Consider the following 16,436-nt stretch of genomic DNA (forward strand, 5'->3'; position numbering starts at 1 on the left):
CATGGGGCAAGATAGGGAAGGCGATGAACAGAAACTATTCCTGATTGTCTGAAGGAGACCTGATTCCATGTATACTGCAGATCACTTCATTGGGTAGTGTCATGGCTTAGCTTTCTCTTCTGAATGTTCTGGTGGCTACTAGGCCATTAGCTTCTAACATGAACCTTGAATTCATCATTCTCTATTACATCAGAGCAATTTAGAGCTGGATGCCAGATTATGAGCTACTTTTTTTTTTTCTTGTTTTGAGATGGAGTCTCACTCTGTTGCCCAGGCTGGAGTGCAGTGGCATGATCTTGGCTCATTACAACCTCCACCTCCCAGGTTCAAGCAATTCTCCTGCCTCAGCCTCCTGAGTAGCTGGAATTACAGGTGCACACTACCGACTAATATTTTGTATTTTTAATAGAGACAGGGTTTCACCATGTTGATCAGGCTGGTCTCGAACTCCTGACCTTGTGATCTGCTTGCGTCAGCCTCCCAAAGTGCTGGGATCACAGGCATGAGCCACCACGCCCGCCCACTTCTTTTTAAATAAAAAATGCAACTATTATATTTCTGGTAGTACTCAAATAAAATCTCACCAAGAGTGGATGAGTGGTAGTAAGGTAATTTGATTACATCATTAGGATTTCTCACAGAACCATTTTTGCCTGCCACGACATAGACTTGGATGTAACTCCTTCTTTTCTTCCTCTCCCTACCCACTTTTATGGGGCAAATAGAGTCCTAAAAAGTTGCTGGAGAAAGACGACAGCTACATGGTCACCTGCTGCTCACATAGACTACCAGTTTCCAGACCTCAAGGCCCTTTTCTCTACCTCTGTTACACCCTGTGCTCTACTCCATTTTGGAATTATATTCCAATGTAGTGAAACTTCCATATAATTCCACTGTATTGAAATAACATTTTATGTGTCTGCTTCCCACAATGGATTAGGAGAACCTTGTGGGAAGGGACTATATCTTGCCCATTTTGCATCTCTTTCATCCAGTATGGTAGTTGACTCATAGTAAATGCTTAGTAAATGTCTGCCAAACTGAAGTGGACACCTATAAATGCATTTCCAGGTGGTTTTAGAACATACTTGTCAGAAAATGTTTAAAAAGAAGAAGAAATGAATGAAGAATAGTGAGCTAGTTTAACCAGTTAAAGGTACATATTAAACAATTAATAAATGTTTATGAATTGAATGAGTAGAAAAATGAATGATTCTTCCTTAATGGTTCTTATATATAGAATGTGCAAGAAAAATTTGAGAACAAGATATTCTAAAGATGCATTCTCAAACTATGGCTGGACTTTGTTTGGGTGTTACTTAATGCCTCAAATATTGGCTGATGGCATAAGTTTAAAGTGTTTTTTCATTACCAGAATGAAAGAGAGGAATTATTCTGAGATAACGCTCTGAGATAACCAGAGAGCTATGGTAAGACTTAATGAATAGAGTGCAGTACCATCACTCTTCCATCCATTAATAACTTAATAGTCTTATGAATCTCTTTGGAGGCAATCTTTGTGTTTGAGTGCTAAGAAATGTGGGTAAGTGTGAAATATAACTATATTAAGCATGAATCTTCTTTTGAAGTGTTAGCTTCTTTCAGCTACATAAATCAAAGTAGCTTATTCTTAAAAAGATACCACTTTGCCTTTGGAATAACATCAAAGGTTTTTTGTTTTTTTTTAATAAAAGTACTTCCATATAAGTTTCAAATGGAAATCTTTAATAATGACATTTTGTGGCAAGTTTTTAGTCTATTTTCCATTCAGGAGGTTTGTACATGTATTAATGATGCTATCACATAATTCCTCAAACTTTTATATTCTCCCAATATCCATTCACATTTAATATACTCTTGAATTTTATTTTCCTCCAAGAAATGCTTTTAAAATATTTGAAAATGTGCTTCTTCCTTTAAGAACATCTAAACTACTTTTCTAATACTTCCTTTGAATGGGTGCAGTATGTCTCAAAGTATAAAATCCAATTGTCCAAAGTAGGTAGATCAAGGAGAAGTAACACTGTTATTTATTTTTTAAATGAATACAATAAAATTAAAGATGTATTTTGTATTTAGTTACAATTTTTTAAATTAATTGCTATGCAGATCAAATAGGAATTTGGACCACATGACCTTTAAGGATCCTTCTCAATCTTTGCTTTCATGAATTCATGAACATAGTAGATATGAATCAGGATTGTGCTCACATACCTATAACAGAATCTCATGGGCAGTCATTTCTATAGTCAATATTATGAATTTAAATGTTAAATGATTGTAAGGAAGCAGGCAAAGCTGACTTAGAAGTTTGCTAAATGGGGCTAGGTGCAGTGTCTCATGTCTGTAACCCCAGCACTTTGAGAGGCCAAGGTAGCAGGGTTGCTTGAGGCCAGGAGTTTAAGACCAGCTGGGCAACACAGCAAGACCCCAACTCAATCAATCAATCAATAAGTAAGCAAGCAAGCTGGGCATAATGGCAGGCACCAGTAGTCCCAGCTACTCAAGAGGCTGAGGTGGGAGAATCAATCACTTGAGCCAAAGAGACTGCAGTGAGCTATGACTGTGCCACTGCACTCCAACCTGGGCAACAGAGCAAGACCCTGTCTCAAAAAGAAGCTTGCTAAATGGTGACATTAACAACATGCTGAAGACAATTCCTACAGTGATTTTTCTTGGCTGAGTCTGGCAACATCACTCAACATTATCATCCAATCATTTGACTGCTTCTTAATAGATACTCTTTGCAGTTTATTCAATCACGCATTCCATGCACTAGTAATGAGAAGTCCATAAACTCACCACCATGAACCAGGCAGGCATAGCTCATCCCACAGATATAGAAACAGCTGAGGTATTTTTTAACTTTACTTATTTGCCTTCATTTCTCTCTCCTCTCTAATCTCAGAAAATTATTTTGTCTTATTTTAGTGCTGTTTGCCTAGTGTTAGCACTAATGGTCATAAAGATCATGTTTTATATAATATGTTATTTGCCCTCTATTCATAAAGGGCACATCATTGTAGACAGTTCAGGTTCATTAGCTCTTTCAGATGATCTGTTTGCCTCTAGTCTCTCCCCATCCAGTCTGCTACCTGCACTGCCATTGGCACTCTAAAGCACAAAATAAAACATATTACTCCCATGTGTGTAAAATAAAACCTCAGATGCTTAGCGTGGAAGACAATACCAGCCCATCTAGTCTCAGTCTACCTTTCCAGAACTTCACTTCTAGTTCATAATAGGATCCTAGTAAATGCTAGCTGAATAAATATATAAATGAATGAAATAGATGCCTGACTAATCAAATTAGTAGTGAGGAAAATACAACTTGGGAAAAAAATAGCATTATAAGTTACATTCGTTTCCTTATTGTCAACCTGGTATATACTATTCATTAAAACTTCATTTGTTTCCTCTTTATTAAATTCCGACATCTTGAGAGCCCAATGTGTTGAAATGAAGATTTGAGCCATAAAAATCAAGTCACAGGAATGCAAGTTTCATAAACTAATTTTAATTATATATATTTTAAAACCATTAATGATATACTCTGTTCAGCAAATATGATTATTAGGCTTCTGAAAAGACAGAGTAACCTGGTAACTAATTTATTTACTGACAGTAGAAACAATATGCATTTGGGACTGTAAGAGATTACCATAGGATCATGGAAATGGATAGTGTCTTAGTTCCTTTTATGCTGTTATAACAGAACCACAGACCGGGTCATTGATAAAGAACAGAAGTGTATTTGGCTTATGGTTCTGGAGGCTGGGAGGTCTAAGAGGCTGGTGCCAGCACCTGGCAAGGCTCATCACATGGCGGGAGGGTGGATGAGAGAACACAAGACAGAAACGCAAAGGGGACTGAACTCCCACTCCAGTGGTATTAACCCAGTTGCCTCCTAAAGGCGCCACCTCCTAACACCAACACAATGGCAAGTAAGTTGCCAGCACATGAACTTTCGGTAGACACATTCAAACAATAACAGATGGAATGCAGCTTTTCAACAGGAAATGTCTGAACTACCAAAATAAAGTTTCATACACTAGTTATATTTCTTAGTAAAAAACAAATTTTTTTTTCCATTTTCATGGTTAATCATATTGATACACTTTGGATTTTTGTTGTTATTATTTTCATTTTAAAGACCCTACAGCTTCACTAAGGTCCTGTCTCGATCGCTCATTTCTATGTAGAAAGTTTCTTATAAAGAAGAGACTGAAACACACTTTCATGGGTTCCATCTCCAGAGATTCTGGTTCAGTAGAGCAGAATGGAGCTCATCAATGTGCCCTTTTTTTTTTTTTTTTTTTTTTTTTTTAAGAGATGGAGTCTCACTCTGTTGCCAGGCTGGGGTACAGTGACGCAATCTCGGCTCATTGAAACCTCCACCTCCCAGGCAATTCTTCTGTCTCAACCTCCAGAGTAGCTGGGATTACAGGCGTGTGCCACCACACCCAGCTAATTTTTGTATTTTTTAGTAGAGACGGGGTTTCACCATGTTCGCCAGGATGATCTTGAACCCTTGACCTCATGATCCACCTGTCTCGGCCTCCCAAAGTGCTCAGATTACAGGTGTGAGCCACCATGCCCGGCTGTCATTGATGATTATATGATTTCAGTTATTTCAAACTTATTGAGCCTGCCTATATGGCTCAGAATATGCTCAACTTTTTTTTTTTTTTTTTTTTTTTTTTTTTTTTTTTGAGACGGAGTTTCACTCTTGTTACCCAGGCTGGAGTGCAATGGCACAATCTCGGCTCACCGCAACCTCAGCCTCCTGAGTAGCTGGGATTACAGGCACGCGCCACCATGCCCAGCTAATTTTTTGTATTTTTAGTAGAGACGGGGTTTCACCATGTTGACCAGGTTGGTCTCGATCTCTCGACCTTGTGATCTACCCCCCTCGGCCTCCCAAAGTGCTGGGATTACAGGCTTGAGCCACCGCGCCCGGCCTATGCTCAACTTTTAAAACAACTTCTCTGTGTGTTTTTTAAGACTTTATCCTCAACTGGATGGTTGCAGTGTTATAAATAAATATTGGTTTGTTAGTTGTGTTGAAATCTTCTACACTCTTACTGATTTTTTTGCTACTTATTCTATCAGTTGCTCAGAAAGATATATTAAAATTTGCTACTGTGATTGTGGATTTGTGACTTTCTTCTTTCAGTTCTGTCCAAGTTCATCTTTAAATACTTTGAGCTAGCTTACCAGGCTATGCAAATTAAGAGTTATTGTTTCTTCCTGGATAACTAAACGTTTTATCATCATGACATGGCACTCTTTAGCTCTAGGTAATACTTTTCTTCTTATAGTCTACTTCTGTGTTTGATATTTGTATAGTTTTACCAGCTTTCTCTTGCTTAGTGTGTTCATGGTATGCTTTTTTACTTTTAGCTTTTTTGCATCTTTAAAGTGTACTGCTGTATCAAACACCTCTGAGGCCCCATCTCATAACCTCTGATTCTACCTTTTACTTGGCCATTTTTGCTGTGACTAGCTTTGTGCCAGTAAAATGCGCAGCAGCTCCTGGCATATGTTTGGCTTTCTGCCCTGAGGCACACATTCGCAGGAAATCTCAGCCTAAGACACTGTCTTATGAACAGCAAGTAGTTGAGTTTTGTTTTTGTTTTTATCCAGTCCATATTTGCTTTTTTTTAATTAAAATATTTATTCTGTTCAAATATAATATAATTATATACTTGGGTTTAAATCCAGTATTTTATAATTTACCTTCTATTTGTTCCACTTGTTTCGTGTTTCTTCTCTCCTTTCTTACTTCTTTTGAATAAGCAATTTTTATTTTTAAATTTTCCCCTCTTGCTAGTTAATTATATCTTATGTGACAACTTTTTTAGTGGTTATTCTAGAGCAGAGGTCAGCAAACTATGGCCCATGTGCCAAGTCCTACTGGCTGCCTGTCCTTGTCAATAAGTTTTATTGGAACGTAGCCATGCCCATTATTTTCTTTATTGTCTGTGCTGCTTGCATGCTACAAGACCATATGGCCTGCAAAGCCTGAAATATTTGCCATCTGGTCCTTTACAGAAAGAGTTTACCCACTTCTGTTCTAGAAATTATGGCATGTTATTATTAACTTATTAATGTCTCATACAAATTTTTACTTTTACAGTGGTAAAGGTGTACTTCCTGAAAAAGTCAAAGACTAGAACAGTTTGAATTTCATTTACCTGCCTCACGACTTACGTGCTATCTCTATTTGTAAATACCACAAGATACTTTTACTATTCTTTTATACGATTAACATTTAGGTTTACAAATTTACAAATTTACCATTTTCATTGCCCTTCATTCATTCTTTTGGGCCAAGTTTCTATCCTGGAGCATTTTTCTTCTACCTAAGGAATACTCTCTGATGTTTTAATTACTATAGAATTTCTGATGACAAATTCTCTCCATTTTTGTTTGGAAATGCCATATTTAGTCTTCAGTTTTGAAAGATTTTTTTTTTTTTTGGCTGGATATAGAAATGTAGGTTGGCAGTTATTATATATGAACACTAAATAAATCATGTCATTGTTTTCTGGCTTTCATTGTTTCTTTTGAAAATTTAGCTGTCAGTCAAATTGTTGCTTCTCTGAAAGTAATCTCTCATTTCTATTTTGACTGCTTTAAAGATTTTTTTTTTTGGTCTCTTTTTTTTCAGTTTTACTATGATGTGCTTAGATCCGAGTTTTCTGTTTATTATTGTTGGTATTTACATTGCTTCTTGGATCTGGGACTTGATGGCTTTTCTCAGTTTGGAAAATTTTTAGATATTTTCAAATATTGCTTCTTCATTTTCTTTATTTTTCTAGAGCGTTCTCACAATGTCTTAGGTGTATCTTTTGCTCCTTTTCATATTTTTTCTACCCTTTTCTTCTTTTGCTTCATTCTGGATTATTTTCTTCTGACCTGTCCTTTTCTCTTTTAGTTTGTCTGTGTTAAACACATTCAGACACCTTAATGTAATGAGAGTTTGAGAGTATCCTAAGTGAAATTTAGCTATCTGAGGGTGGTTCCCACACACTCTCATAGTATACTATTTTGGAGTTCCAACAAAAGCCTGGGGGTGGGGTTTGGTGTGTTTGCTTTCTAGAGCTTCTTCCCCTGGGTGGACCCCATATTGCAATTTTTGTCCCCTAACCCTGTGGTCTGCTAAAAGCTCTGCCCAGAAATGATGTCCATGTTAAATGATAGTGAAGTCCAATTGTCTTTTTTCCTTTTATACTGATTTAGTCTAGCCTCTATGATAATGGCATATATGTTCAATAAATGTTTACTGAGTAAAAGAAATAATTTATTTTACAATTCCCCATATGTAAAATAGGAAAGCAAATTTTAGCTCAGTATTAGAAATAATTTCTCAGTTATTAGAGTCATAAAGTAATGAAAGGGGCTGCCACATAAGTAGTAAGTACCATTGCAAGAAATTGCTCAGACAGAACATTGGAGTTTAAATGTTCAAGATTTAAACTTATTTGTCAAAAGATTGCGGAGATGATTACAGGTTTGGCATTAATTTGGGTTAGATAACCTCCAAATTTTTTCCATCTCTTAGTTTCCGTTATTCCAGTTTTTGTTTCAACTGTGATCTTCTCTTTTCTTTAGTATTTTGCTTTCTGGTTTCTGACAGTGTAGCTGATCTGAATTATGGAGTCTAGACCCTCTAACACTTCTTCATAAAGAATAGGGCAGTCAAGAGCACTGACAGTTAAGAATAAGGAGCATTAAAATGAGCTCATTTTACAGTTTGACACAATGAATATGTCTTTGCTTATACAAAGGCAGTCACAGGTTCTTTTTAACAGAACAGTCATTCAAGTAAAGGCTTTAAAAATGAACAGTGGAAGATTAGTTGTCTGGGTAATGACAGAAGAAAAAACGACTAAGTCTGTTGATTACGCAGGAGAAACAATATCAACAATTTGAAAGTTTACAAAGTTTATGCTTGTAGACACAAGTGATGCCTCAGTTTTTTTTCTAACTTATTTATTCACTCATTCAATCAGCACATATTTTTTGAGAACATACATTAAGTAAAAGGGTACCAAGTATCTTCTGACCACTATTTTGTTTGCTGATACTTCTCAACATTTCACAGAGCATTTCTTAAAAACTTTCTAGGGTCTTCACATCTTTTAAAATAGAATGATGTCTGCTACAAAAGTTTGGGGAAAACATAAACATTTTAAATATATTTTCCCTTCAAAATGGAGTGCTATTGGAGAATATGAGGCCATAATGTATGGATGTATGCAGGGGTTACAAGGAATCTGATGAGCAGGCTTATGGCTGGGGTGGAGCAGTCAGCTGATTTCACCTACCTGCTGTGGTGATCTTGGCTATTTTGTATTTTAATGTTTCTATTCCCAGTTTTATGTTACTTATTTACTTATTTAGACTTAAAAACAGAAGAAATTTACCTCTCACAGTTCTGGAGGCTAGGAAGTGTAAGATCAAGGCACAGGCATGTTTGATGTGTAGTGAGGGCCTGCTTCCTGGTTCATAGAGAGCGGTCTTCTCTCTGTGCACTCACATGGTGAAAGGGATAGGGAAACTGGTTTCTCTCTTAGAAGGGCACCAATCCCATTCATGCTTTTTATTTATTTGCGTATCCATTCTATGTTTTTTGGTTTGAAGTTACTCTGAGGCTTGCAAATACTATCTTAAAACTTGTATTTTAATCTCATAACAACCCTGTTGCATAAACAAGCAAGCAGAAAGATAACTAATAAAAATTCTATGCTTTAACTTCATCCTCTCATTTTTAAACTTTTTCTTGTTTTTATTTATATTTTATGTCTTGTAAAGTTGTTGTAATTATTATTATTGACGGGTGCATCATTTGGTCTTTCTACTTAGGGTAAGAGTAGCTTACACACCGCAGCTACAGTGTTACAATATTCTGTGGTTTTTTTTTTTTTTACTATTGCCAGTGAGTTTTGTACCATCAGATGATTTCTCATTGCTCATTAACTTCCTTTTGTTTCTGGTTGAAGAACTCCCTTCAGCATTTCTTGTAGGATAGGTCTGGTGTTGATGAAATCCCTCAGCTTTTATTTGTCTGGAGAAGTCTTTATTTCTCCTTTACATTTGAAGTATATTTTCACTGGATATGCTATTTCAGGGTAGAAGTATTTTTTTCCTTCAGCACTTTAAATATATCATGCTACTCTCTCCTGGCCTGTAAGGTTTCCACTGAACTAGTCATATGGTATTAATTTATACCAAAGAAAGACAGCAAATTTATCACAGTTACAACATTCAGTAGCTTAGCAGATTCATTTCAAGGTCATCTTTTTTAGACTTGAAGTTGCATTTATTGATCAAAAATCTTATATATTCCACTCAATTTTTCTGTAAATCTAAAACTGCTTGGAAAAAGTCTAACTAAAAACATACGTAAACAAAATGCAATTTTATTCAAAGTATTAAAAAAATCACATAAATTTGAAGCTGTCTCTACTATATCAAAAGCCAACACCTTTAGTAAAAGACAAAATATGGTGATGGTCGTAGTCACTGTAGTAATCACACATGGGTGGAAGGCTATCCATGGCCTTATTGTGTCAAGGAAAGAGAAGCACTTACATTACAGACTAAACAAACACAAAATATATTAAAGTAAAACATTTTCATGCAAAATGCCAAAATTTAAAAATGCAGGAAGTTTTTAATCTGCATTCAATACTAAGAAGAATTTTCTTATGTTTTACTATGCATTATCACTAAAGCAAGCACAATATATCAATTTTCCTTGTCAAAAAAAAAAGTCTTCCTGAAGTAAATTTTAAAATATGTCTTTTATTATGGTGGGTGAAGCTGGATGTTACTGATAATTATGTTAACTATGAATTTTATAACATATTTGATTTAAAAAAATAAGAGCTTTAACTTCAGGTAATCTCTTTATCATATATCACACAAAAATTACAAGTGATTTTCTAATTTTTCAAGGTTTCTCAAAAATGATTTGCCTGTTTTTTAAAAATTGGGAAATGCTAACTTATGAGTTGAGAGTTTATTCCTAACTTTACAGTGGAGAAAACTGAAGTTCAAGGGATTGAACAATTTGCACAAGGAAAAACAACTAATAGAAGGCAGATTCTAGATTCAAACTCAGGATCGTCTGATTCTACAATCCATGCTCCTAATCACCTTTCCTAGCATATGCCTGTGCTTACACGGTGACAATGAAAATTGGGAGACGAAACGTCTGAACAATGTTTTTTGTTTGTTTGTTTGTTTGTTTGAGACAGAGCCTTGCTCTGTCACCCAGGCTGGAGTGCAGTGGCACAATCTCAGCTCTCTGCAACCTCCACCCACCCCGGTTCAAGCGATTCTCCTGCCTCAGCTTCCCAAGTAGCTAGGATTACAGGTGTCTGCCACCACGCCTGGCTAATTTTGTATTTTTAGTAGAGACAGGGTTTCACCATATTGGCCAGGCTGGTTTCAAACTCCCGACCTTGTGATCTGCCTGCCTCAGCCTCCCAAAGTGCAGGGATTACAGGCATCAGCCAATACACCCGGCCATCTGAACAATGTTTTAAAGACAAAATCAATAGGCAATAGTGATAGCTTGGATAGATAGAAGTTTTGATGAGTAAGGGTTAGAACTGATACTAAGTCTTCTTGCTGAGAGATTTAGGAAAGGAGTATTGCTACAATAAAAATAAATAAGATGAGATTTTATTTAGGTGGAAAGGCGCTAAGATTAATTTTTGGCCTTGCTCAGTCACAGGTGACATTCAGATATAAATAGAGCTGTCACATAGACATCTGAAAATACAGAACTGGGATACTAGTGATAGTCAGTGCTGACAATGTAGATTTGAATTCTGTCAGCAAAAGGTAGTGACTGAAACCAAAACAGTGGAGGGGCACTAAAAGAGTGAGAACCTGGAGAGGGAAAAGAGTGTGATCAAAGCTTTGCAGAATACCCCTACTTCAGGGATTTGAGGAGGAACAAATATGAGGAGAGGACAAAACAATAAAATAAAAAAACAAGAAGTTAAAGGAGAACCAGGACAACAAAGAATCATGAAAACTAAGAGATAGTAAAAGTGGCTAAAATGTATTGAGCGCCTGCCATGGAACATGAATGTTGTCTATTTTATATTATTTAATCTTCATCAGTCTTCAGGAGTTAGGTTCGTTGATCTCTATTGACAGATGAGGACATAGAGGTTTAACAAGGTGAAATTATGTGCCTGTCATTTCAGCTGGTAAGTCCTGGGGCAAAAACAGGAATCCATGTTTCCCAGCTTCCCAAGTCCATTTTTTAACTAGTGGTCTCCAGAGTGCACAAAGCAAACCACTATGATAGGGAGAAAAAATGTTAAAATTACAATGATAGAATCTCATCCCTTAAAAATTGTATTTTTATATAGACTTTACAATGTGCATTCTGTACTAGTATAGTAATATATGCATGTCATATGTGCATGCATAATTTGTAAATTAATAAATATATGATTATTGGGGTATATGCTTAAAACATTTACTAATGTGAAGATCCAGTAAAACACTTTGGAGATGACTGCTTCAAACCACTATGGAAACTGCCTTTTTGCCTTGTCCCACACTCAATAATAAACTGCATTCACTTCATCTAGTCATGTTATGTTTTAAATGCGATGCTAGTTCTAATTTAGTTACACGGAAAACTTTTTACTTCATAGGTTCTTTTCATGCCACTCCTTGGTATTTTCTGAAATTTATGGAGACCTTTGGGCCATTTGGTGCTTTGTGATAGTGAAAGAAACAGAGGCCTTAGACCAGACAGACTTAGGTTCAAATATTAACTTTTACTTTACTGACCATGTCATCTCAGACAAGTACTTAATTTCTCAGAGACTCGATTTGTTCATCTATAAAATGGAGATAACCTTTACCTTGCAGATTGTTGTAAAATTGAGCAATATCTTAAGGGAACAGCATTGGGCCTGGCATATATATAGTAGATAATTTTTAAATGACATCCCATAGTAATCATAGCAGTAGTACTAGTTTGCTGTAGAGAACATCTGGGGCCCAGTAGTCCCGCCATTCTAAAATCAAGTCACATATACAATACTTTAGCGAAGTTTGGCTGAGACTGTTATTTATTCACCTTGGAAACTTATTTGAGCATATACGGAAAGTGTAGGGCTACTGCAAAAGGCCAAAATATGTAGGGCTACTGCATGTGGCCACGTGAGTTCGGGGATGCCATTTATGTGAACTACGGTAGGAATGGCTGACATTGGGGACAGCAGCAGCCCTGGAAATACAGTGGCAAAAGCAGAGAGGGCCAACTCTGTGGCAGCCTTCACAGAACAAAAGGATATGGATGCCACCGCTCACACATGCATTGGTTGGTATGTTGAATGCCTCTCTGTTTGTCTGTGCTCTCCACAGATCTGTACCCCTGACTTGGTGGTGTTCCTGGCTTGTGCTAATCAGAGGCTCAAAGAAAGATTACTGAAGCGTGCTGAACAGCAGGGCCGACCAGACGACAATGTGAAAGCTACCCAAAGGAGACTGATGAACTTCAAGCAGAATGCTGCTCCACTGGTTAAATACTTCCAGGAAAAGGGGCTCATCATGACAGTAAGTTAGCTCGATTTTACAATTCCAGTACAAGAATGCTCTTTCAGATTTCTCACTAGCCCCTGTTCTCATTTAGAAATCCTCTTTACCCTAAAAAGTGGTTTTTTGGGGGTATAGAACCAATGGAAAAGAATTTACCATTTTGACCTGATTTGCCTTTTTAAGTCATATTTAAAAAAACAAAAAACAAAAAACTTTCGTTTTAATCAATTTTTATGAAAGAAGATAAATTTTAACCTTGGCCAGAATTCTGTAGTACTCAAGTAAAAAAGTGTTTTGAAATAACTGTCTGGGTGATTGTAAGCAATACTTGTCCAGTCTCTCCACTCTTCTGTCTGTCTTTGGAATCCTAACAAAATTGATAGACTTATAAGCACACAGTTGATGTGGGGTTATAATAGATTTAAATTTTAAGCTAAGCATTGTTTATCATAATGTACCACATAAAGAAATGAGATTCTGACTTCACAAAAAAAGTTTCCTAAGGGTTTGACTTGTCATAAAGAAGTGATAATAAATGAAAATGGGAGGTAGCCGCCCTTCTGCTCCTTTGATGCAATGCAAATATTAATGTTTTCCTAAATTTTTAGTTTGTTTTATGACTAATGATATTCAGTGTGTCGATGAAAGATGACACTGAATCATTAGGTTATACAGTTTTTAGAATCTAGAACATTAGAGGTGAAGGTTCAGCTAAATTTATGATTGTCACAACATCAGATTCCAGTATTAAAGCGCAGAGGAGACAAAGAGGATAATAGGTCATCTGAAGAAAGCACTTTATGCAAGAGAACACTAAAACCACAGCAGCTCCTTGACAGCCGGATGGTGGCTGACCTCGGCAGACTCCTCCTCTCAAGCCGTGGGCCTTGGCCAGCAGACCAAAGAGTCTTGTCTAGTTGGGTTACAAGCCTCTATAGAGAATCTGATCAAAGTGATACATGCCCATCACAATAAAATGCCCATAAAGATTTTTTTTCACAAATTTAGGTGAATCAGCTGAAGTCCATCCAGAGAGCTCCTGTGATCTTAGCAATTCCTGGGTTAAAACTCTCTTCATGGGCCGGGTGCGGTGGCTCAAGCCTGTAATCCCAGCACTTTGAGAGGTTGAGGCGGGTGGATCACGAGGTCAAGAGATCGAGACCATCCTGGTCAACATGGTGAAACCCCGTCTCTACTAAAAATATAAAAAAATTAGCTGGGCATGGTGGCTCGTGCCTGTAATCCCAGCTACTCAGGAGGCTGAGGCAGGAGAATTGCCTGAACCCAGGAGGCGGAGGTTGCGGTGAGCCAAGATCGCACTATTGCACTCCAGCCTGGGTAACAAGAGCAAAACTCTGTCTCAAAAAAAAAAAAAAATCCCTCTTCATTAGACTAGGATGCCCTTAGGCCTGAAAGAGACAGACATGACATTTGAAAAATAATTTCTTTGCAATCTTTTTAGCTCCATAAAGAAATGTTTACTATGATTTGCTCTTTGAGTCAAAGTTGTCATGTCGGAGAGTTGTCAATCTGATCTGGAAGTTGTTCACAATGCCGGGGTTCGTATTTTAATCTAAAGCAGGCATTGAGGAATTGGAAAGATTTGGGAAACTCAGGGTGAATGCTCCTGTGACTGTGTTTTGTTGGGGTTATTGTTTGTTTTTCTCACCAGTCACCAACAGTAACTTCCGCATTGTGTCATACGAAAAGAAATTTGCCCTACAAAGCAAACCCCGACTGTAAGGTGCAGGGCTGCTTTTAATTGATGTTTGCAAGGCATAAAGGTGTTACCAGAGTGTCTCTGATTACTCCCTACTTGTCACATTCGTCATCGCAAGCAGAGCAGATTTCTCAAATGAATGCAGAGCGGAGATTGTTAATTTACTAATATTCTGCATAGAGGTAAAATGCCATTGCCTCTAATTGAGGGAGTCAGTAACAATGTAGATGACAGCCTGTAACCTCACTGCTAAAACCAAATGAGCTTTAAGATAAATGCTTCTAATTACTGGGAGAAAACTTGCCTAGTCAAGTCACTTTTTGGAAAGCAATGAACACAAACACAGGCCGAGCTCTGGGGAATATAATTTGAAAAAATGGTCTGACAAAGAAGCAAAACATGTGTCCTCTTTTAGAAACTGGATCATAGTTTACTGCTGAAATTAAAATATATTTGGTGATACTTCTACTTTTAAAAATGAGTTAAATAATAAACATGATCATCTATACTAATCATAAGCATGTTAAGATTTTAATAAAAATCTGGGGGTTAATAGATCAAAGCCACATATTTCCTTTTCTCTGTAGTTTTTTTTTCCCTTTTCTTCTGCCTGCCCCTCCTAATTCATTCATTTAGTCATTCCGTAAATATTTACTGAAAACCAGGATACTCTGCTAGGGGCTAGCAGTGCAGAACTAAATAAAGGGTAAGGATCTTTATTTTGACACTGACATATTGCAGGCACCTAGATAGAACAGTACCTGCTCACTACATAGTAAGCTCCAGCAAATGAACAGAGCTTGCAGGGTGTGGAGAAAGAGATATTAAACAATCAGTTATTAAGTGCGATGACTGTTGAGTTATTATGTGTGATAATAGTGATGAATTATTGAGTGTGAAAATGTGCAGGGTGTCCTCACATATGTCATGCACTGTTTTAGGAATTGGAATTCCTGTAGTGACTAGAACAGACTCGATCCCCACACTCTAGTAGCGTGAATCACTTATCTCTGCACAAGGTTCTTGAGGGCCACAGAGACCATGTCCCTGTTTAGTCCAGTTGAGAAACTTCATGTTGGTTCTCCTCTTCTATGGGGCTTTGGTGTCTGAATCCTGTCCCTTGGAATCTCAGTTCCATTGTCATTTAATAATTTCGTGATGCCCCACAAGGTACTAACCTCTAGGACTTGGTCTCTCCATCTGTAAATTGGAGACAGTATTACCTACCTCATAATATTGTTGTGTGGGTGAAATGAGAGAATGTGTAATAGGGTAGATGATGGTAATGCAGAAAGCCTGTTTTAAGATGCTCTGTGCAGCCACATTGCCTGATTCAGATTCCAGCTACACCACCTACCACCTGTGTGAATTCCTGTAGGTTACTTATATGCTCTGCTACTCATATGCCTTACCTGAAAACAGGTATAATCATAATCCTACCTCGATGTGATCGTGAGAATTAAATGGATGTCAAGAGCTTAGAATGGTGTCTCGAATATTGTAAGGTTAAATGTCATAGTTGCTATTATTTTACAGTTTTTGTGTTTCTTTGTCTCTCTTCCTTCCCCAATGAATGCTCATCTTTTAGATCCTACAGTAATCACTAGCACTTCTGTGCTCCTTGAGGGAACTCTGTTGCCTTTTCTCCAATACATAGGTTATTAAAGAAATCCAAAATGAACAGTTTAGTTTGTAAAAACTTTATACATAATTCACGTTTTTAAAGTATCTATTAATTAGTTATAAAATTGACTCAGTGTCTTCTTTAGCTTCTATATTATCTGTGCAATCAAACTATATAACGGCTGTGCCTTAATAGTAACAGACGTATTCCACTATTTTTTCTTTTTTACTTCATTGACTATATTTGTTGGCAGATTTGACTAGAGAACAAGCCCAGCCTCACTGAAGAGAAAAACTAAACAGATTAGCCAAGAAAAACATGCTGTTGCTTGAATACGGTATCTTACTGAAATGGTTCCCATTACATGGACCTCTTCATTTTCATTCTTTTATTATACATGTTTATATGCAGTCATGTGTGTTAAGTATCAATGAAAATAATATGAAATCGTAAGGCTAGAATATTAGAGACGTCTTCATAGAATTTTCTCAGGCGTATTTATACATTGTT

At 36.9% G+C, this 16,436-nt stretch overlaps 1 protein-coding gene across 2 annotated transcripts in view; it reads left to right on the forward strand.

Annotated features, from left to right (window-relative positions):
* AK5 (adenylate kinase 5) overlaps positions 1 to 16,436 on the forward strand; it is a 309,166-nt gene that overhangs the window by 61,074 nt on the left and 231,656 nt on the right. For both annotated transcript variants that reach the window (XM_074381039.1, XM_003921394.4), the window contains exon 6: positions 12,409 to 12,600. In XM_074381039.1, the coding sequence (XP_074237140.1) occupies positions 12,409 to 12,600 (192 nt within the window). The remainder of the gene's footprint in view (positions 1 to 12,408; positions 12,601 to 16,436) is intronic.

This window comes from Saimiri boliviensis, chromosome 11 (genome assembly GCF_048565385.1).
Source record: "Saimiri boliviensis isolate mSaiBol1 chromosome 11, mSaiBol1.pri, whole genome shotgun sequence".
Classification (NCBI taxonomy): domain Eukaryota; kingdom Metazoa; phylum Chordata; class Mammalia; order Primates; family Cebidae; genus Saimiri; species Saimiri boliviensis.